The sequence below is a fragment of the Rhopalosiphum maidis genome, chromosome 2 (genome assembly GCF_003676215.2).
Source record: "Rhopalosiphum maidis isolate BTI-1 chromosome 2, ASM367621v3, whole genome shotgun sequence".
Taxonomy (NCBI): Eukaryota; Metazoa; Arthropoda; class Insecta; order Hemiptera; family Aphididae; genus Rhopalosiphum; species Rhopalosiphum maidis.
Genome location: NC_040878.1, coordinates 24,849,794 through 24,874,524, shown reverse-complemented (window position 1 = coordinate 24,874,524; position 24,731 = coordinate 24,849,794). Strand labels below are relative to the sequence as shown.

The following is a 24,731-nucleotide window of genomic DNA, read 5'->3' as shown; positions in this document are numbered from 1 at the left end:
ATGCATATTTGATTTAGATAAACAATTGAAAAATATCAATGCTTAAAATAACAAAATTAAGTAGTAATTGAGGTACCCAGTTATTTTAATTATACCTATACCTAGGTACTATCAAAAGGTAAGCAACTAGCAAGTGGTTACCACTGCTATACCTTAGGTGACAAGTGGAACTTGTGATTGAGTAAATCACTATAATGGATTTTGTTAAATTAGAATTCAACGAAAAACTATTCTGAGCAAAGACGAGAAAAATGGTATTAATGGCGAATCTAGAATTTTTAAGGGGGGGAAGAATTTTTCATATCATATAATTTTGCAAACACAATATTTATAGAATTTGATTTTAGGTAATATATAACTGTCAAGAGGGCGGTTTATTATGTTTAATAATTGTTATTGTTTATTATTTACCTAATATTTTTGTGAAGAATTTTTTTATGAATAATTTAAATTTCAATAATAGTCATAAATGACAATCCACTATATAGATAATATACTGTACGCATTTAATATCTATAATAATCTTTACAACTTTTGAACTTTTACAAAATCGTATAAAAATAAAAATTAGTTCCACGTCTATAATTATAAATAAAGCGGGAATAAAACTACAACTTTATAGGTACTTAGGTAATATTTTATATATTAGAAAACATAGAAATCTAACACTCTCAAATTACACTTTATACCTATAAGTGAAAAACTGCAAATGTTAAAAATGTCCTTGAAGTATTTTATACTAAATAATAAGCTGAGATAAGTTCAAACAGTGGCGTGTGCAAGGGCGAGATGATGGGGGATATATCTCGTTATGGATTTTTTCTTGAACAATTTTTGTATTTGGATCACCATAATTAATTTAAATGTATTATTACCTAAAAATTGACAACATATACCCATCCCTCTCCCATTGAAAATTCCTGGGCACGCCACTGAGTTCAAAATCGTTACGAATGTTACGATTTATAATTTGGTAATTTCAAATTTTAAACATTGCAAGTCAGGTTCGTACACAATTGTAACCTGTTACTTTTGTATTTCCGCCATCGCTGTTCGCCTAATATAACATTGTCCTATTAATTGTCCCTCACTGGCAGTGACTAGTGACGAGTACCCTCTTCAGTTAAGTACACTAGGATTTCGAGAAAAATTGTTATTAATTTTCTATGAAAAAAATCACTACCTGTTTATAATTTTTAATTTTTTTTTATAGGCTTATTCACCTTTAAAATTTTAAACTTTAAAAAGCTAATTTTATATTTATAATATTATGTTGTAACTTTTAATTATAATTTAAGACTTAATATATTTTGTTTTAGGATTATTAATTTGTGATTTAAAAACTTATTTATTTAGGTACTAAAAATGATACTACAAAATCGCAGATAATTTATGTATGTGTAAATTATATGTACCTGTAGTATGTATATATTCCGATATTTGTTATTAATATATATTACATTATATTATTGTTGTATAGTATTTTTTGCGTTTAAACAATTTTAAAATAAATATTTATTTATTTAAGTAAGTAAATTAATGTCGGTAATTAGTTAATTATTATTTTGTTGAATACAAAACTAAAAATGCCCATGTGACCACAGATACTATAAAGTTCAACGACAACAAATTTTATCACCTATAGCTAATATATATATATATATCTCTATGACATATATTATATTTGCATCTATGGCACTACTGGCACTATGGCGTTTGGGAATTTATTTTTTCACCTTCTCGGTCACAAATGATATTCCAATTCATTAGCAATAGGATTCAGTGTCTAAACAAAGACAATCATCTATCTAATCACAACACATTCACAATAAGTCGCAATATCCGTAGTACAATAAAATGACAGAAAATTTCATCGACATAGTTTTACAAGTAATTGAATAACTTATAACGTACTATTATTAATAACAGCACTGCAGAAGAATTATTGATATTGACGCTGAGGCAATGGTGATGTTAAAAGACGTAGTGCCGGATGCCGGTCAAAGGATTAAGGAATTCGTTGGGGACCTGTTTAGTTGGTTAGAACTGGATGTAACTGCCATATCGCAACCCACTCCTTGCCGACGATTTGCCGCGGCGTAGAAACGTGTAAGGCGGGTTTTGTGGTGTATGTGTTGCACCCGATGCGATTAGCGTCCACGGGCCCAACCTTTATCCTTTCCGAAGACATCGGACTGGACAACGGCGACGCAAGGACCAAGGGGATACGAGAAAGAGCACGAACGGACAGCGCCCGGCGGTGTGTCATCCATACACGTTCTCTGATCAGTGACCACTTGCACCACGACGGGTTCGTATGTGTCCAATGCTCAACCATGTGAAGGCTAGGCGGACGCCCGACTGTTTTTAGCACGTAGATCGACGGACAGCGACGACACGGCGGTTAGCAGTACCGGCGCAGCCAACGATTCCGCCTCGACACTCGTTCGCAGTAGGAGGTACTAAAGATGCGACGATGGTGAATCGTTACGACCGCGGCGGAGACTTTGGCACGTGATGACTGATGAGTGATAATAACAACTATACTACTATAGGAACACGGACGTTAACGCCGCCGAATTTGCGGAAACTCAATATTTCAAGGTAAGGACCAAATCTACAGAAGATATATTAAATGTCCACTGACTCTCTTTTTCGTCCTGGTCCCGCAGCAATTCCGCCGGCCGAATCGCATCTCTGGTTGCTACAGATTCCGTGACATCACGTCTTGAGTCTTCGTTTGGTCTATGATGCTGTCCGTCTCCAGTCGTTATCTGCATTCTGCATTGTCGACGCGCTCTACATCGCACACTCTAACCGCCCGCACTGCTACACCGAAGCTGTGGCACCTTATCTATCTCCATGGTCGTCGCATCGCGTGCTCGAGAAAACGCGTTAGTGACAGTCGTCCAATTTTTATTTATTTATATACCTACTAATACATTATTTATTATTTTGTTTTTTATCAAAATTATATTCTTCTAGGAGCCAGCCAGATCTTCAATAATATATTTATTTTTTATTCTTTACATTATTCTGAAATATAACATTATGTTGTGTGAGCCACTATAAACCACATTTAAAAAAAAAAAAATTATGAAAGCCAATATTTTTATTTATACGTTTTATTTTAATTTTAAATTTTATGTCAAAGTTATTGTGTTGATAATGAGAAAATAAACATCTCAAATAAGTGAACCCTATATAAATATATATGTCCTTTCTTTGAAACAAAATTCTAAATACGCCATTTATGGTATCTATTGTAGGTATAATCTTACCTACATTTTAATGAATTAAAATTTAATAAACTTTTTCCATATTATAATAAGTACTGTCTATTGGTATTAAATATTAATTGTTAAACAAAGACTAAAATTACATAATTAATAATTATAATTATAATTTCAAGAGTAGGGGTCGGTTTTGGGCAGTATGCTAGTGACTATAATAGACTTATTACAACTTATTTTAAATTTAAAATAATAAATAAACCTACTTGGAACCCCAGCTAGATAATACTTTGACCTTTAAGTTCAATAATTAGTCAATTCACTATAATTAAATATTAAAAATAATAGAGAAAAACAGATTTTTCTAAACATTAAAATTTTGTTATATGTTGTGCATTAGTAAAATGGTGTCAACATATTTGAGTACAAGTCGTACCTACTACGTTCTCTTAAACAGTATACCACTACACTAGCTAGGATGACCATATTAGTGTATAAGAAAACAGAGCAAATAATTTTGGTTTAACTTTAAAAATCCCTTCAAACATTAATGTAATTTTTATATTTAGAATGATATTTTAGAGATAACATTCACAAATTATAAATGGTAAATATTACCCTTGATGCCTTGAGAGGATTTATATTATAAATTTTATAATATTACACCAATAAAATACATTTGAGATTCTTGTTACTGGTAACTGTTCGTCATCATTCAATGTTTGTTATACAAATAACTGTTTTATAAGTTACTAACTTTGGTTTTAATAATACAGTAAAGTTTGCTTAAGGAGCTATCCTGAAGTTTCCATGCTGTTTATTGTCAGTCCCTACAATAACATTATACTAAACAATGAAAAAATCCCCTGTCAAAATGTTTGATTTTTGTTCAGCAAATAATAACACATTTTAGTAAAATAATAAAAAATTCTGGGTGATGTTAAAAAAAAATAGAAAACTTCATCGCTAAAACGCATTCTCACAATTTCAAGTAAGCAAAAGTGGGCAAGTGGGTATCGTTCTGCTGTACAGTAGAGATGGAGAGTAGGTCACTGGTCACTATAATGGATGTGTTAAATTTAAATGCAATGACGGGTATCATTGTATACGAAAAACGGTTTTAAACAGAGGTGATTTGTCAGTAAATGATAATTAGTTGGATATATTATATTATTACGTATATTTATATTGAAGTATATCGTTATTTTACGCGATTTCGTAAAAAATTAAATTTCATACGCTTATAAAATGTTTTCTATATTGACGCTGGAATTTTATTTGAAAGAAAACTTATGGATAACCTTGTATTGGATTTTTGAACCTTAAGTATAAATCACAAAAATTTTATGAATTTTCAACTATTAAATTCCTAGCAAATTTTCGCGATTTTGATATATTTCGTAAACATTTGAACTTTAAATGCTTATAAACAAAGATTGTGACTAACGATTTTTGATTTTTTTTTTTTTACTACAATAAGTACAACTTATAATAAACCTTGTATTAAATTTTAAAGATTTTTTGGATAGTCAAATTTTTTTAATCGACATTTTAAGAAAAAAAACTTAGAAAAGTCGAAAATTTAATTGTCTATAAGTAGCTTAAAAAAGGTCAAAATATTCTGAACATTTAATCGTCAATAGATAACCATAATATAAACATTTTGTGAACATTTCAAGTATTTACAATGATTCGTTTTTGAGTTACAGCAAAATAAAAAATCGATTTTGTCGAAAAGCCTTAGGTTATGCGTAAAAATTCCCGTTTTTCCGTTATTTTTTCAGGGTTTTTCCTAACGCTTTTGAAAACTACTGGACATTTTTTACTTTTGACCCCCCCAAAATACCAACAAGATGAATTTTCCTATTCAAAGAGAGGCAGAAGTCAAAAATCGAAGCATTATTACTACTCCAAAACATGATGACAAGACACAAAAATAAAAAAAAACACACATCATTGTAAAATCAATACATTCATCACTCCGTTCAGAATCTAAAAATAGATACTTTTGTTAATATAAATTAAATATAATAAAGTAGAAAAAATAACTATGACTAAAAATATGTGAATGAATTTGTTTATTTATATTATGTTAAATCATATTTGATAATAAGTATATATATTTTTTAATAAAATAAAAAATAAGACTCTCTTAGAGAGTTGCCTCTTTGAAGAGCATCATAAGCAAGTTTTACTATAATTCATAATTGAATACAAGGGAAAAACAGTAAAATATTGCTATTTTCCGTGAATAGACTTTAAACAGACATAATTAAAATAAGATTATTAACCAAAAATGGAACAAAAAGTGTCTTGCTCTAAGTTTGTCAAAATAAAGTGTCATAATGCTCTAAAAAAAAAATAATCCCATTTTAAAGGTATATGATCCTTTTATACCAAGGGTCACCAACTAGAGGTCCGTTTTGAAACTTACCATACTGGTCGCGGTCCCCTAACAGTATTAATAATTTACACACATTAATAAATATATATTTTTTTAATTAGTATTTATATTGATTTATTTATGCATTTGTTCAATACAGATTAATTTAATTTTTTTTTCGTATTAGACATTTTTATATGACACATATAATTTGTATTTATTTATATTATAAGCATTTAAAAATTTACTCCGTGGTTAAGGGTCCGTAAAAAAAGTAACTGCGGTCCAGATGCGGACCACGGTCCGTCAGTTGGTGACCCTGCTTTATACTATACCAACTATAAAAAAAATTATTACAATTGAACACTATTATTTAGACAATTTTATAAGAAAAAAATAATTTATTAATTTATACAAATATATAAATATTTAATTTAACAGGATAAGTTTAACTTTACATTTATTATTTCATTTGAACATTTCACAGTCAAGTATTAGAGGCCAAACAAAAATCTGCGTGCTTTAATAGCACCAGGTGTTGAGGCGAGAGAGCTATCTGAACCTGCTCTAATTTCAATTTCAGCTAATAAAGCATTAACATGTTCTAACACCTAGAAAACAAAATATAATAAATAATTACAAAATGACAAAATACAATAAATAATTTAATTTATACTTTATTTACTATTAAGGATTGACAAACATTTGTCTCAGTATCCTTCCACAAATCACGGCATCTTTCTGCCAAAGAAATAGCTCGGTCATAATAATGTAAATCCATATAATAATGTCCTAAGTATAAATATATTTTACTTAATATCAAATTCAACTCAATAGTAGTTCTATTTCTCATTCCAATTTGCAAAGCTCTTTTGTTCATTACACTAAAATGTTCACGGGTTAATTCATTGCTACAATCGCCATATCTATCATAAAATCTATAAAAAAATATATAAATATATATATTATAAAATATTTAATATTTAAAGTGTATGATACTTTTATTATTATAATATAATCAATATTTAAATGTTTGTTATGTTATTTTAATTTTATTATCAAAAAACTGAACTAAAAAAAAAAAAAAAAAATTGAATCATTACTATTTTTCACTCTTGGGCGGCGCTATACTTGATTACCCATCACTCTTTGAAGTTAGCCCATTTAAACTACGATCCTTAGATAGTATTTAAAAAAGGGGGTCAGTAAATACTGAGCGTGCCTCAGGGCGCCAAGAAGGTTATTCACCACTGATTAACATCAAAAAACTATATAATTATTAAAAATGTTGTTTATATATAATCTTTGTAATCTGTAGTGGCAATACTCTCTAATTCTTGATTAATATTTCAATGCACTCTAATAAAATTAAATAGCCTAGGATAGTCATTCCTTAGAAAAATTTCAGATGCTGTTACTGAACATGAAGAAAATATGATATAAACACTAAACAATATTACCTAGTATAATACCCAATTTGCATTAAATATATTAAAATATATATTAAAATTAAAATATAATTATAATCATATGATAAAATTTTAAACATTTAAATGATATAACATACAACTTTAAAGTAATTAAATTATAAACAAATTATGATTAACATACTTTGCAAGTTTTAGCATTATTGTTCCATCAGTATCGTAAAATAAGGCTTTATAGAAACAAGCCATTGATTCAAAAATACGATCAGCGCGTTCAAACATTTCTCCTAATGAAACTAGCATACGATAATCTCTAGGCCTTAAATCACGTGCATGAGTAAAATAAAATAATGCATAATTCGGCAACTTTACTAGTTCGTAAATTTGACCAAGACCATACCAAGCTCTGTAATCTCTTATATTTATTTCTGTGGATAAAAACAAATTTATTAATAGTTATTAGAAATATAATAAATAAGTAAAACATTAAAATGATAACTATCAAGATCTTTATCCCTTGTTTAATGCTTTACTTTAAATAAATTTAAATCTTAATGTTTTTTTTAATGCAAATAACTATATTAAAACTTAAAGGTTTATCATTATATTTTATTATTTCTCATATGAATTTTATCAATTGTTTAATATAACAATAAATAATGTATTTTATTTCATCAAAAATATTAAAGTAAATTAATATACTTAAATAATAAATAACTAAAATGTAAATGTTCAAGATGATTTATTAGCAACCAATAAAGTGGCTATATTGTTTTTATTTCACATTCACATCTATTATGTATAAAATGTATTCAGCCACTGTAAAAGAATTTATACAAAACTAAAAATATTTTTGAATAATCTAAGAAGAAACACTTTTTTTGATTTACATTTATCATTCATAATCTTGACAGAGTATTACTTACTTAAAGCTTGACGATATGAAATTATGGCGGCATAAGAGTTTTTCATTTCAATGTATTCATGTCCCAGTAAAGTCCAAGCAGTTACATTAAATGGATTAATTCTCACAGCTTTTTTAAAATACAAAACTGATTTGGCGTGATCACATTTTAAACTGTACATATTCCCTAAAAACAAAACTATAAGATAAATACCGTGTTGATGATTACATTTGTTACGGTATAAAGCAAAAAATTAGCACTTTCACACAACATTAACTAAAAATTTAAGATATTAAGATCTTTTAAGATATTCTACCTTAAAAATGGAATTAATTTTATTAGAATTAAACAAAAAGTTTTAAATTTTGCTTTAAAAAATAAATTTTATACACTATTTGTTATTAATATATATTACCGAGGACACATAAAGTTTCTTGACGGTAACGGTCAATAGACGCTACATACTTGGATAAAACTACGAGTTCATCAGGACTAGTACAGACATACATAAGATTTGATAATAGATCTAAATTATCTATTCTGAATGGATCCATTTCCATAACAGTTTTAAATGATACTATTGCATGCGAGATTTCTGAACATAAAATTAAAAATTGATGTTAAAAAGTTAATTTATGCATAAACATGAGTTATAAATAAATATTTACCACGCTTGTTATGATGTGCGATAGCTAATTGAGCTTGTAGATATGGCCAATCTTGAAAAACAGTATGGCCCAACTTCAAAATATCATTGTATATATTTACTGCTCGATCAGTTATTTGAAAATCAACATACATATGTGCAATAAAAAGAAGATGCATCCAATGATTTTCTTTACTTTCATTAAGTCGTAAGTTCAATGCATCAAGCTAAACAACGAATAGTCAAAATAAATTATTGTAAAGTCTGATTTAACTAGTATAATATTTGTAGTAATTACCATATGTAAGTCCTTAATTAATGTTGCTAACTCTATCCAAGCACCCCAGTAACATGGTTGAATTTGTAATGCTCTGACCAATATATCTATAGCTTCATCACATCTATCTATTCTTTTTAACATAACAGCTGTAAGCCATAACAAATATGGATCTTCTCGTTTAATTCGAGCTTCTTTGTGATCACCAGCAGACATATTATTTTCTGATTGAGCAGCTAATGCTGTAATTTTGACTTTTTTAGTAGTATTGTTGCGTTTTGTAATTTTATTTTTTTTTCCTAGAGTAGTTGTACTGGCTTTTTCAATTCTTAAACTACGTGGTCGCCTACTGCATCGTCTTCCTTTAGGAGTGGAATCATCTTCTTGCTGTAGTACAGAGTGTTTTTGATTAACTATGTCAATATCCAATGTCTCTTGAGATTGGGTTTCTTCTTCAGATTCTTCATCAGAATCATCTTCACTGCCATATACATTAAGTATTAATAGTTCATCTAATAGTTCCATATATGCTCGCATATTAATTGGTTTGAACGAATCAAATAAGTTAGTTCGCTCATATATACATTCATTGTGAATGCTTAAATATCTAGCCATATAATGCAAAAACATAGATTTGCTGTTATTTGTATGTTTTGCTATGTGTGCACAGCTATAGATATAATATATAAAAAATATATTAAAATCAATTAACATGTAACATAGATATTTAAAATTACCTGGGATAATCTTCTAGATCAAAATATGCACGTGCTTTAAAATACACCAAATAGTCTTCTAAATTTGTAAACGCTGGTTCTAACTCAAAACGTATGAATTCATTAATTTCATTTTCAAATTCAAAATATGGTGGAATATTTTTTAAAGTTATCATTAGTTCTGATAGACTATAAAAAAAAAATGGAATCAGATTATTTTTTATTATTAATATTAGTGTTATGATGTAGACTTTTCATTTGTGAACAGTGGCTTTAAAAGGAATACTTACAATTTTGTACTGTGGTGCAAACATCTGTCTCTGGATTCTTGTAAAGCATAAATAATTTCAGCTTTTATAAGCAACGGATCTTTGAAGAACTTGTAAAAAGGATAGTATATATTGGTCATGGTGTAGACGTAGGTATGACAAAAAAATACTGACAATCAAATAAAGTTTGTCTCAGTCCAGCAGACCACTGTTTAATCGCTATTCTATGATTGACGAGTGACGACAATAACTATCATTTCTCGTATAAAATATTTATAAGACGTTTCATTGAGTTTAATGTAAAATTATGATTTACAAATGATATATTTTATTTATGTTATTTATTTACAATAATTTATGAGTAATAGGTACTACAACACATTCACATTTGACATAAGACATTATAAAATTGTACGTTACGATTTAAGTAATTAAGTCTGTATTTCATATTTTCGTCGCGAACCGTTGTGATAACTATAGATAATACAGTATCTAACCGGGCTAACCACAAATCACGAAATAATAAATTCTGTCCGTACTGTGGACATACCATCACTATCTTTTATTCCACTTATTAGTAGTTCCAAAGTCAATTTATACGAATCGATTTAATATCAAAATGGGGAAAGGTAACCGCTCAGCTGTTCAACCCAAAACCTCTACCTAAATACGTCCCTGCATATGATGCGTTCTCGCTTACGATGTGGATTAGCCCTACTGGGGACACCAAAATAAAAAAAATGCGCCTCGTGTATTACCTCATAAAGTTATTAAACAATACGGACAATGTTATTGTACGTCGTTTAATATTAAAGGTGGTGTGGAAAATTACCTAACACTATTATTCTTATCTTATAGTTACCTTGCATTTATTTTTTTGTTAAATACCAGTTAAATAATTATTTATGTCAAGAAACGAGAAATATTAACGTTATATAAAGTATTACAAAAAAATTGTTTTGAAAAAAAAAATATTCTTTGACTTATTATAAAAAAACTCCAAATAGTTATTATATTAGTTCTTATTTTACAAAGACCCTAACAAAAGCGGGTCAAGTTTAATATTGCCATGTATTGTATGTATCTATTACTTTAATTAAAATATTGAATTTACACATATTTTTATTTACTAATTATTGTGTATTTTATTAATGATTTTATTTTTATTTCATGTAAATTTGAAACTTCATATTTCACTAATTTACTGACACGTTGGTTACGTAGGTATTTGTGTCTTATAATAAAATACAAATGTTTGCATGTGAATATGTGATGGTACACATTTGAATTTTATTAACCATAGGCTACAATTCCTCTAAAATCATTATGTTCTTAATCTTTTACGCTAACCAGTTTTCAACAAAAGCGATTTTTTATTTTCTTAAAATTCAAAAACGAATAGCCGTACCATTTTAAATGTTTACTAAGTATTTATATTATCATTTTTTCTATAAATGGTATAATTTTCAAATAATTGTAATTCATTTTGAGCTTTTTATAGACAATTATATTTGCGTACTTTAATAGTGTTTTTAAATAGCAAAAATTGATAAATGGGTCAAAATCCTTGAAAATTGAACTTATAATTTCTTAATAAGTTGTTAATTTACTCATTAAAAATATAAAAAATGTATATTTACAATATTTTTATAAACGTAATACAGTGGCGTAACTAGGAATTTTAGTTGGGGGGGAGGCAAAATTTCAAAATTGTTCATAATAATCATGGATTATATAACGTCAAATATACAAGTATATAGCCATATAGGTAGTAATAAGTAATTAATTTCAGTAAATGAAAATAATATAATGATATAATATAGAACAATACTATGCAACTTCTTATACAACTTTAATATACAGTTTTTTTAAATTACCAAATTTTGTTTAAAAGTTAATTTTCAGAGGAGGTTGGAGGGGCAAGCACTCCTTGCTCCCCCCCCCAAAAAAAAAACTACGTCACTGAACGTATATAATATAACGTATCTGCTTAGAAAAGTTTTCTGTTTAAAACGAATTATATCTTTAAAATTAGATTAAAATTCAAATTCAACACACCTGTAAAAGTGACCTACTCGTCACCAAATGTATAGACGTACAGCAGAGCATTACCACTTTATACCTTTTTATTATAATTATTTATTAGGACACCTTTTTAGAGCTGAATAAAAAAAAAATTAATTAAACAAATATTATTTTAAATAAAATACCTATACAAATATACCTATTTATATTGCTAAATATATATAAACTAGTTGTCAATGAAGCTGGCAGTTTATTTTCTGAACTCAGATGAGATTTAACTACTATATAATATACTTTATAATACTTTATAATATATAATCAATATATATTATAAATAAATGTATCGTAGTTCAATTATGAGTTAGCTATCAAGCTGCATAAATAGTAAATACAATTATATATTACTTGGCAGTTGCCAGTTTGACACATACCTATCCATAATAATATATAATACATTTTTATCGCTTGTTAAATAAAAATAGACACTCCTAATGTATTCGTCATCAAGTCATCTCATTTTAACATGCTAGCTTGGGCTACAATAATTACAATACGTGGTGAGCATTCTACTTATTGTATTTTAACTTCTAACCTAACCTATGTTCAATACGACAATTCATCGATTATATTTATATACAATATATACATTACATTAAATTATTAAGATACAACCTACCTACATATGTATATACTAGGTATATAAATTATAAATGTATAAAATTCAAAAGTATGTTTTAAAACAATAACATCGCCATTGTCGTACATGCAGTCCACGGGGGTGCCAGAAGGTGCTTAGGCGCTTAGCACCCCCAGCTTATTTTGAGCTAAAATATTGTTAAAAGTATAATTTTGCGTTTATAAAAATAAGTTTAATAAGGTTGTATTATTGTATTAGTATTTGGTAATGCATTAATATCATAGACGATAGACGGTACTTTATATATATAATTTACATATTATATAATATGTACAAAATTGGGTATTTGGGATTGCGATGTTAGTATGTTACCTATTTATAATTATAACGCATTTGGATTTCGGAAACGAGACCTTAAAATCATAAGCTATTAGCTTATCAATATTTAATTTATTGGTAATTTTATTTTACAATTTGGTTTTTACGAATTAAATGTTAAGTACCTAAATAAATCCCACAACAATTTGGTCAATAAAAAAGGTCTTTTAATAGTGATGTACTGATGTCTTATGATGTTTTAGGAGCTTAATAAAAAAGTTTAATAGCATAGATGTCAGTGAATCCCCGAACAAAAGTCTGGTAAAAATGTCCTATGGAATAAAAGTCCCAAAATGATTAGTTATTAAGTTAAGTCACCTAATATTATTTGCTTAGGTCTAAGGATTAATCATATTATATTATGTTATCAGTGCCGCAACTATGTCGTGTGGGGCCCTGATGCGAAAAATTTTATGGGACCCCTGTACTTGCACTCCAACACAATGAAAAAAGTTAGTGCCGCAACTAATTTTCAGTAAACCTTAATGCAAGACAGCATTTTTAGGGCTTTAACATTTTTTCTAACATTATAGTAGTAATATCAGTAATATTAAGTTCATCAGATTTTTAAACACATTTCTAATAATACATCAATTATCAGTAGTCAGGGAGTCAAGTTAATTAAAAATAAATTTATTTATTAAGCAAAATGTAATAGGTATGTTCATTTTTCTTGATTTTAACAAAATATTACATTAAAATTTAAATAACAAAAAAATAACTATACAATGATTTTTTTTTAAAAAGTTTTTCTTTCTAGACTTCATACTTACAAAGTCATTTATTAATTTTTCAAATTCATTTATCCTTGATTTTTCAATATTAAGTATACTTATGCCAGTTAATCTTTCTTGTGAAATTGAATTGCAAAGATAGTTTTTCAACAATTTTAATTTGGAAAATGACATTTCAGCTGTAACGATAGTAACTGAGAGACTTAAATATATAATACAAGCAGTAAGAACTTACTAAATTATTGTATGTAATGACCCTGTGTAACTGTGTTAGACGTATCATGTTGTGTAGATTAAACAAATTGCTACACTTACCGCTTTCAGTTCCAAAGAGTTCCGCATCTTGTGAAAGAACATTCTCAGCAATGCGTCGAATAAACACTTATATTTTTATATAAGATCAACTATGTTACCAAATTGATTTTCAAAGTTATCTATCATAAGAGATTTTATCAAAGTTCATAAAAAAGAAGACATTTTAAATAAATTTGCCAATACTGAGTGGAGGCTTAAGCTGTAAATTATACTAATTATGTATAAAAATCCTTTAACTATCATAGTTTCACTTATATTTTAAGAACATTTAACTTGTATCTAAAATAATACTTAATAATATGTTGATATTTTAATGTTTAACCTCAATATCACTGTTTATTATTTGTTTTATATTAATATAATAATAAAATAAAATATCAACTTACATTTATAATCAATTAATGAAACATGTTTTGGGGGGTGTGGGGGTCAGAGCCTTGCTCTTTTAATTTACTTACTATAAAAATTCTAGGGCTGAAGCCCCCTTAACTTTAAGGTCTTGTTAACCACGTTTTTACAGCTAACCACCAAACCATCAGTCTTTGAGTGGCCGAATAACGAATAACGTGACTTATTACTTATACCGATATAAGCAATATATTGCATAGTATTAATAACCAACGTTATTAGTTATTACCAATAAACCAATAATAATATAATATAATTAATACAATTTGTAGTACTAACTCTAAGCGTCTATTTTTGGTTTAAGCAAAAAATATGTATCTAAAATATCATCTATGTGCATTTATTTGACATAATTTAAGGAGCCTACTTTCAGTCATTACTCAATCTTGAGCAAAGCTATGTTTTTAATCTTCTTGAGGTTGAAAAACTTCTTTCTGCTGGAGCGATGCATATACATGGAGTTAGGTATGTACAATATTATTCTTATTGAAATTGAGAAAGTATAATATTTATTTTTAAGAAACACTCACTCTTGAACCCCTCTCCCCAAAGTTATGTCTGACTAAAACAATAAACATGGAATATTTTAACAAAAAATAACAGTTTTAGTATTTATTTAGTTATAATTTAAAAATTATAATTCAAATGGATTTGAATATTTTGGTTCCTGGGTATATTTATTATTATTTTATGCATGCAACATTTTAAAAATGTTTATATTTATTTCAAGTAATTTATTACTTATACCATGAACCTATTTATATTATTCAATATAATGTATAATATTTATTTATAGCAAAAATTAGTTTCTACTATATTGTTATTCATAAGTGTACTCATGAAAAAATAAACTAATAACTATATAAATATTTAACAAAATATATTGACAGATTGTCTTTGCTCAAAATTACAGAAAATGATTCAAGTTCAATACATCACAGTGAGCTATTTAATAGTATGGTATACTAGATCCTCACTAGACAGCAGTTGCCCAGTTATTAAAATTTTAAATAATAACTTAACTTCAAATAAAACACTTTAATACGACGAATAACTTATAATTGTAATTGTTATAGTATTTTGAAACAGTAAACTAAAATCACATTATTTTACATTTTTTTTTTTTTCAATGTAATTAACAATATTAGTTATCAGTCTTCAATTTTTTTTAAATAATAATATATTAGATATTTTTTAATTTGCATTACAAATGTTTTTCACATTAAACTTGAATTAGGTATGAAAAATAATAAAAAAAAAATTATAAAGTACTTCATTTATAATTAAAATATCACTTTTAATTAAATCTATTCAGGAAAACGTAAAATATCTGAAAGAGACCGAATAGTTGATCTTCGATTGTATTGATCTTCTGGAACAATTATCTGATCCCTGACAAATGTAACCATTACTTGCCTAGAAATGAAAAAATTATTTTTTAACAAAAATCAATTTATAAAAAATACATCTAATTAGTTGAAAAAAATAAAATACATTTTAATTGTTAACATTTGGAATTTATATAAAAAAGGAAACTTAAATTTTTTTTTATATTTCTTTATACACAAAAGTAATTATAACAATATTAAAACAATATATATATGTATAGAAATATTATTATTTTGTAATAATGTTAAATCTTAAATGTTTATTTTTAAATTTTATATTTATACATAATGAGTATGAAAAATAAATTATTATTTTACCTGTTTTCAATGATTTCTTTGAATGCTTCGCTTTCATCATATAAATCTCGATAGTTATCATTTGAAACAACTACTCCACCACATTGATGGGCATATTTAAGTATAATTCTATGAAATAATAATAATAATAATAATAAATTAGATACATGATGAATATTATTTTTAAAACTATTTACTGTAATAATAATATTAAGATATATTTTTACATGATAAGCATTACATTATTAATCTAAATTTGTCAAACAAATTCATAAACATTATATGAAAGGAGTTCTCAATTTTTTAAATTTTCATTTTTATTACGGAAGAAAAAATTTTTAAAATAAACTACAAGTATAATCTGAATTAAATTTCCAATGCTTGGATAAAACTATGGAAATAATTACATACAAAATGTAAACTAATTTTACTGTGGGCTAACCTAAGTATAATTCTCTTTCTAAAAAGCAAATTTCATTAGAAAACCAACAGTTATGAACAAAATTTAATAAGTTTGTTAATAAACTAATTTAAATTACCGATCATCATGACATGTCATCCTTAGGTTTTGGACTTTTCTGCTAGGAGTAAAACAAATTTGTCCTTTTTTAACCAACTTATTTAAGATGGTATTTGATTCAGACCCAGGTGGTCCCTGTCGATGTTGTGGAATGAATGCTATTACATCTGTATGTCCTAGATCAGTGAAAAATTGTATACATAATTCAATGCCTTTTCCAGAAAACGTTCCTGAACCATGTCTAAAAAAAGTAAATTAGGTAATTTAATATATTTATATGACAATTAAAACTTTAAGTTAGAATTAAACATTTTCATAATGTATAAAACTGTATTGAAAAGATAAAATTAGAATTTTTCCAAGTAATTTTGTTAATATTACATTAAATATTTTTTTTGATTCTAATGTTTTTACAATCTACTACTATTTTTATAGTAATGAAATAATTAAAAAAAATAAGAAATAAAACTCACGCATGTCCAATATTTAAACCATCAATGACAATTGGCCGTAGCTTTCTATTAGCATTAGAAGTCGTAACGGTTGAAGATACATGTGGCTTGGAAATTTTAAAAGCTTTTTGTTCCAACGTGATGAAATTCTGTGAAAGATTCTGTTTGTTATTAGAAATTTTTTGTTTATCAATAACAAATGCTCCTAAGTTATTATCCAATCTAGTTATATTTTCTTCATCCCATCTCCTTTTACGGTTGCGTAAAGGACTATTATATGAGCTTTTAATTATGCTTTTTGTGCAAATATCTAGACATTTGTCTACAGGTTTAGAACTAATTGGGTTTTCAATAGAATTTTGATTTGATGTATTTTCTTCATCACTGTCATCCGATATAGTAATAAGTTCAATAGAGTCACGATTAGTAACATCAATAATTTGAACATCATCATCACTACCATCATCATTACTATCATCATCATCATCATCATCATCAGACAATATTGTATCACTAGAAAATTGTTTAGGGACATTTTCATATTTATCACATGTGATAGTAATATTAGTAATATCTATTATGTCATTATTATCGATGTTCAGAGTTGTTTTTTTACGATCTACAGTTTGGAAATTTTCAATTGCAATATTTTCATCAGTAATATTAGTAATATCTATAATTTCATCACTTATAATGTCTGGTTTTGTTACTTTGGAAGAAACAGTTTTCATACTTTTAAGTATATCAGTAGGAAGTGAATTGTCATCATCCTCAATAACCTCATCAGACTCAACAACATTTACATTTGGTTTATTAATGTCCATAGTTAGTGTTTTAGATACAGTTTTTTTTTCAATAAATTTCTTAGAAGATCGTCGCCGTTTTGACCGCCGCAATTTTTTTAATGAATCTAGACTTTTTCTCTTTATTTTTCCCATAATACACCTGTAAAATACTTTTAGTACTAAATAATGATACTTAGAAATTTTAAAAGATTTTTATTTGGTAAGTTTATAACATCTAAATAAACACAAATAATAAACCATAAACATTATTTAAATAAAAAGTATATAGTATTATCTCAGTTAATTGAGTATAGAAAATAAAAATGTAAAAAGCATATAATTAGGTTTAGAAACTATTTTAAAATTTTTAAAATTAAAGAGATCTATAGAATTAAAATTAAGTAATAAGGTTAAAAAAATAATTATAAAAATTATAGTTTATTTCAAAGATTTTCTAATATTAAATTAATATTAAACTTCTTACTAGTTACTATTATATAAAATATCCATGAGAATATGAAAAGACAAAAGTAATGTTCATAGTAACGAGATTTGTTTAGTTAAAACAAAGACATGTTAACATTAATTAACATATTAATAAATCTATTTTTATTTCTATTAACATTATTATTATTATGTCTATGAACCAAAAGTAAAAATTATTATATAATAGTATAATTATGATATAGATTTTAAAATGTATACTAAATGACAGCGGCATGCTCAGTTTTTAATACTGGAGTGGGAAAATACATATCTATGTACAGGATATTAAAAATCAAGTTAAAGATTTAGTTTATATTTATTAAACATTATACACACCTTGACCTTGTTAATAGACAATTAAAAATAAAAATCCACAATAATAAGACACATTTATCCCATCTTACTGTGCTCAAAGCACAGCATACTTACCTTGATTGAAAAAATATAAGATTTTCTCGTGTACAACAAGAATTTACTAATTATTTTTAAAACTCAAAAGAAAAGCTAAAAATAGAAACTAAGTAAACTGATTTAGATCTTTTATTTTATTACAGAAAGCCAGATCCATACAGAGCCAATAAAACATGGATTGTGTTTTAAAAAATGTAATTTAGATAGTCCTGTCTATATTGAGAAAGTTAAGTTTTTGTTAAAGTTTAATATTTTATACTATGTCTGGACCTGGTATAACATTTATTATACGTCAACCGAACTATCAATTACAAAATTACACTCTTATTTTTAGTTTAGATCAAATTAAGGTATTTTGTGAAAAAAAGGACTATGTATATATAATATTGACAAAATTATATTTCTGAAGCATTCATAGTTGATAAAGGTTTTAAACAATGTGTTAATTTGTTACTAAATAACACCGCATTGGAGAAAATGCTTCTAGATGCTTTGAAGATTCTAGTAGAATCAACCAAAGTACCATTAACCAGTATCAGATTTAGGTTCTACAGAAACCCACTATGGGTTACTCCAAAGTTGTCAAAACCATAGGGCAAGCAGTAGAAAGAATAGGACTAAATAAAAATACAGAGAAGGTCAAAATTATTATAATTATTTTGATTTGATGCAAAGAACATATAAAATTGAACTTGTGAAAAAGAAACAAATTTGAATACATATAATAAGTAAGAATTATGAATAGACATTTGATGTATTGGATTTTGTATAAAGAACACTGCATAGTAGAGAGTAGACAGACATTTTTTTATTAAATTCAATCGAAAATACATACACAATTTTAATTAAATCAGTTTACAAATCAAATCTATATTAGCTTTTCTAGAAGCTCTGAAAAGAACTGATAATGGTCCTTAAAAGGACCCTTTAGAAATAATGTTTCTAACAAATATTTAAAAACAATTCTTACAAAGTAGGTATGTTAGAAAAATCAAAATAGATATTTTAAGTAGATTCTTATTATGTCAAATGTCACTCTCAAATTTGTTTCTTATCTCAACTACATCGAAATCCCCTTGAAACTACTATTAAACTTAATAGTGTTTTTCTCTCAATAACTCAAAATAAAATGAATCTTTTTTTTGTTATTTTAAACAAACAAATAATATTTTTATTACAGTAAGAACAAAAAATTAAGCAGGGCATTGAGTACAATGATTGTGATTTCACACATTGGTAGTCAATATTTTTAGTCATTCTTATACAATATAGTGAAATGGAAAATAAGTGTAAATTAAATTTCCTTATAATTAATGTTTACATTTTTACAAAAATAAAAGAAATATTAAACAAACTGTAATAACAGATTTTTAAAAAATATATTAATTTATTCATTATTGTAGTTTGTTGATATGTACATATTATGAACTAGGATAATAGGTACATAATCTTTACTAACATCTATCTATTTATTTAAAATAGTAAATATAGAATAAATTGTAAGGAACAATAACTAATAAAATAATATATTAAGGGCTATTCTTACATTGTCCAGTTAAGTGTTGGTTAAGACCGACCGGTAAAATTCTATCAGTTAACACATAAGAAATTCTGCTGGTTAGCGTTATTAAACACTAACTGTACATTGTAAGAACGACCTTAAAACTATTATTTTGTATTTTCCATATTTTACACTATATGGATATTACTTGTTTATTAAATAATGTAATACACTGATAAGAAAATTTAAAAAATGAAATACAATTTTTTATTAGACAAAACCTATTTTAAAGATTGCTACTTACTGATTGTTCACATCCACGTGTATAGTTTAGGTCGACATTGTAATAGTAATACTAAGAACTAATAATAAATTACAGTTGTCTTTGACGGTTGTGACTCGGCGGGGTTACACTATTACAAGAATAGAGTTTCGATTAACCGACGAATCTGTAACACATTTCTAACATGTAAACGGAAAATCGGAATTAGGATATCAGACAAAAGCAAATTTTAAACTACAAAAAATTTACCACACCAAGCAGTAAGTACCCGCATGGTATTTAGACATATATCATTTGGATATGATATTTTAACTACTTATTTAAGTAGTAGTATCGTTTTTGGTTATCAGTATCATTATTTAGTGGTATCCATATATATATATATATATATATATACACAACAATATATGCTTTGGTGGTATCATAGAACAATATTTATAATCACGTGCTTAGTCCATGCGCGACTACAATCAAACCCTCCAATTTCCATGGACCGTATTCGTGGTTGATACAGTTGCAGGAATATATTTAAGTAGCCCATGATTGATAAACGTATACCACGATCAAGATCTTGTACCACGATCTCGGTCTTAGAAGATCTTCGATAATCTTTATAATCGTGATTGTGACGTAACGGTATCACGGTATCAGGTATAAGTGATAACTATGTCGGTGATAGCAGCCCGATTACCGCGTGAATTTAAATATTATAATATAATAACTACAACAATTAATAACATAACTGAAATTCTACCACACATTAAACTCGTTAGAGGAAGTTATCCAAAGATAGAGTTAATGCGCAACGCTACTCACCCACTATCACGTACGTTTGGAACTGGCTAACATATTCTAAAGTAAAAACCTTGAAGTTTTATGAGGAAGTCCATTATCAAACTACAAACAATTCAATCCAAAACTGCCGCGCATATATTATAGTTTTGGATAGGATGAAAGACTGAGGACTTAAACCAGTCCAAATAATTCGCTGGGAAATGAATGACTACTTCCAGGGTACAGCAGTGGACGAGGAAAAAAGGATGATTTACCAGCCACGCGTCTCCACACTTAAAAATCAATGTAAGATTAACAATTGGGAAGTAACGGGTCTATGGTTCGGCATCGACATACAGGATACTGGATCGGGTCTGCTGAAAAATATCTTCAGAACTCACAGATTAAACAATTCTGACTTAACTAAGATATGCTTGTTAGTTTTGAAAGATACACTAAATATTATAAAAATTTTATCACTTGGGTATATTTAGGAAATTAACTCCATTAGCTTAAATATAGATAATAGGTACATAAACGCTGAATGTATATATATATTTTTTATCGTTTTCACTTATTGCTTAAAATACTATAACCAAAATATCAAACTATAACTATGTATATTAATATTGATTCTGTATACTACTGTGAATGTGTCTCCACTTCCTAGACAACCCATATGATGAGGATGAATTAACTTAATAAAGTTATAATAATGTATACATTCAATATAATCAATAATAAAATTGAATAATGGCATAATGCAATATAATTCAATAGATAATGATTTTAATTTTTCCCACTTTAATACAAAAAAAGCACATTTTTAATTTGTATATAAGAATGATAATTTTAATATAAAATAAAATATATTTCCTATTTTATTATAAGTTTGGACATTTGGTAATTGTGAAAAAAAGACTAACTTAAAGATACAGACAAAACCTTTATAATTTAAATAAAAAAAAAACTTGAATTGGTCAGGCAAAAAATAAAATCAAGTTATAGAAAATATTTAATTATGTAGGTACTTTAAATTAAACAACCACTTTATTTTATAATTTTATTTATTTACTTTAAGTTTAGGTCATGTATAATTATTAATATGTGTACCTATGTAATACAATTTTCAAAAAAGTAAAAAAAAATAGTTTTCAATTTTGTTGAACACAGATAATTCTCGTCTGGAATTTCTGGTTGTATTCGAATATATATTTACGCAATATCGCCAATATCTGTAAACAATCTAAATATCTAAGGTTTGGGCAAGAGTAGTTAAAGGAAAATCCATATGGTCATCATTCCATCAATATTTGTTATCGTTATAGATAGCCGTTCGTAAGTAATTTTTGTATAGGTACTGAATAATTCGAGTTATAATTGTCATAAGCCAAAATTCAACTCATATCAAATGACTTCGACTTATCGAAAAAATTTATGCTGGATATCATATTTATATTGAAATGAAGGACCAAGGCATTTCTTCGAATTATCAAAAATTCGACTTATATAGAGGTTCAAGTTGTCGAAGCTCCATTGTAACGAAATACTGCTTTGCTCAGCTATTCGATTTCCTACTTCATGCTTTGCTGTGTATAGTGTAATATACTAATATGTATGTCATATGTGTACTGCTGTCTATTTGTCCTGGTGATTAGTGTCCTACACTCCTACAGCCCTGTTGAATGATGATTATTTCCTAATTCTTATGTCAAAGACTCAGGTGCAAATAAATGTATATGGACCCCTCTTTCTTAAGATACATAAAAAAGTCGAACTGACTTATGGGAATTTTTTACTTCTTAGATAGGATAGTCTTTGTGGATGTAAAGTTATCGTTGCGATTCCTTTAAATTTATTTTTTATAATAATCAACAAATCTATTTATGTCACTCTAGAGTTCTAGACTTAATATTTTTCCTAATATTTAGATAAACAATTCCAATATAAAACGAACCAGACTTTTACATTTTGTTAATTTGTTATATGAACTTAAATACAAGATAATAATTAATTATACAATAATTATGAATCAAATTAAATAAAATTAAAAAAAAAATTGATGGCTATCAGCTATGGGCCTTTCGACCTTGCGGGCGCCCAGTGCCATGCACCGCCTGCACCTATGATTTTTACGGCACTGTTGGTATACTTTGATCAAAATCGGTAAATTGGTCCAGGCAAAAAGTCAGTAGATAAAATTGAATCCCGAAAAAAAAGTTACTAGGTACGTTTAATATAGTACGTCAAATTTTATAATTATGGTATACATATTGTATAAATAACTTATATCACAATATCGCATTAAACTTATGTTGAATATATATTTATGTATTGGATTATTTTGTTGGACTTTATTTTCGTTGATAAAATTTTGTTCTTTAGATATTTTGCAAATTCCTAATTCGATTTATTGAAGCACTTCCCAATGGTAATTTTTGCCAGTATAGTTTTTTTTTAATCATTACGATTTATTTTAATAGTACAATATACATTATTATATAATTTTAAAATCAATTGATCTTGCCATCTTGGAGAGGGTCAACTTATAACCATAATTACCTATTTACTATTTAGTCAATATTCAATAAGACAATAACGCATTTTTGATGACGCTTAATCACAATGTAAGACAGTGATTTGTTTTATCATGGTTAAATTCTTATATAGTAATATATATTATATGTACATTTGTCATTTATCCATGGGCGTATTAGTCATTACTCATTAGTGTACAGCGTTAAACACTGTGTTTATAATTGTCTACATTGAAGTTTTGTATTGACGTCTGACACTGTGTTATAAAAAAAAGTCACGTGCCTATGAAGAACTACAGAACATAGACTAGATTCACTATAACATATACTTATTATTTAAATGAGTCAAAATAGTCGTAAACGACGTAAACTCACATCCTATCATGACTCGTGCCTCGTGGGGCCGTTGTCCGTCAGCTGACGCCTCAGATTTCATAATCACATTGTATCTAATGCTGACGCAGTGCCGGCGGTGTGTCACGCCCGGAATTATGGTGTAGCGTTTGCGGTCGGCGTGGAGGAAAAACGGCAATCAACGATGGTCGGAACAATGGCGTTACTGTTGTCATCGGTGCGGTTCAATGGACGGCCCGTGTGATTGTGACAACTGACAAGCACCCAGGTGACCGCCCACCGGCGCCTCGCCGACCGCACCGTATCAACAACACTTCGGCAAGGCCACCGTCGCGCAGCACCATTATCAGGTCTTCCGAACAGTGCCGCCGCAGCAGCTGTAGCAACTAGCAGCTACCGTTTTATCTGTTGACCGGGTGTCCGGGGGGGGGGGGGTAGCAGCAGCGTGCGAGAGAGAACCTTACACTAGCGCGGAACACCCGATCATTGCTAACTGGTGGGAATGAGATGGCTAGACATTAGACAGTGACCGTGTGCGCGTGCGACAGAGCGAACACCATAAAGAACTATCAATGTTGATCGTCCTTGTC

The 24,731-nt window shown here is 27.6% G+C and overlaps 2 protein-coding genes across 6 annotated transcripts; both read right to left on the bottom strand.

Moving 5' to 3' along the window:
• Nucleotides 1-5,476: 5,476 nt before the first annotated feature.
• Nucleotides 5,477-10,302, bottom strand: LOC113552704 (cell division cycle protein 23 homolog). Of its 5 annotated transcripts, none has more exons than XM_026955554.1 (10): nt 9,878-10,302; nt 9,609-9,776; nt 8,893-9,541; nt 8,617-8,821; nt 8,364-8,543; nt 7,970-8,134; nt 7,228-7,471; nt 6,430-6,554; nt 6,293-6,357; nt 5,477-6,227 (listed from the first exon to the last, which is right to left on the bottom strand). In XM_026955554.1, the coding sequence occupies exons 1-10, from the start codon at nt 9,994-9,996 to the stop codon at nt 6,111-6,113; spliced, it is 2,037 nt and encodes a 678-aa protein (XP_026811355.1). In that variant the 5' UTR covers nt 9,997-10,302; the 3' UTR covers nt 5,477-6,110. The 5 variants fall into 5 exon arrangements, with proteins under 5 accessions (XP_026811355.1, XP_026811356.1, XP_026811354.1 ...); XM_026955555.1 differs by having other exon boundaries at nt 6,302-6,357; XM_026955553.1 differs by having other exon boundaries at nt 5,478-6,227; nt 6,320-6,554.
• Nucleotides 10,303-15,387: 5,085 nt separating this feature from the next.
• LOC113552716 (probable ribonuclease ZC3H12C) lies at nt 15,388-20,795 on the bottom strand. The gene is made up of 5 exons (XM_026955582.1): nt 20,498-20,795; nt 17,032-17,955; nt 16,578-16,799; nt 16,060-16,167; nt 15,388-15,769 (listed from the first exon to the last, which is right to left on the bottom strand). The coding sequence occupies exons 2-5, from the start codon at nt 17,946-17,948 to the stop codon at nt 15,661-15,663; spliced, it is 1,356 nt and encodes a 451-aa protein (XP_026811383.1). The 5' UTR covers nt 17,949-17,955; nt 20,498-20,795; the 3' UTR covers nt 15,388-15,660.
• Between the last annotated feature and the right edge of the window lie 3,936 nt (nt 20,796-24,731).

Bases quoted from the DNA above. Each gene is read 5' to 3' on its own strand.
- LOC113552716 (XM_026955582.1), bottom strand. From the start codon at position 17,948: ATGGGAAAAATAAAGAGAAAAAGTCTAGATTCATTAAAAAAATTGCGG. The intron at 16,168-16,577 runs GTAATTTAAATT...ATTATTTCATAG, and splicing joins ATGACATGTCATGATGATCG to AATTATACTTAAATATGCCC. The intron at 15,770-16,059 runs GTAAAATAATAA...TTTCATTTCTAG, and splicing joins AAAGAAATCATTGAAAACAG to GCAAGTAATGGTTACATTTG.
- LOC113552704 (XM_026955551.1), bottom strand. From the start codon at position 9,996: ATGACCAATATATACTATCCTTTTTACAAGTTCTTCAAAGATCCGTTG. The intron at 8,822-8,892 runs GTAATTACTACA...TTCGTTGTTTAG, and splicing joins TAATTAAGGACTTACATATG to CTTGATGCATTGAACTTACG. The intron at 7,472-7,969 runs GTAAGTAATACT...TTTTATCCACAG, and splicing joins TTCATATCGTCAAGCTTTAA to AAATAAATATAAGAGATTAC.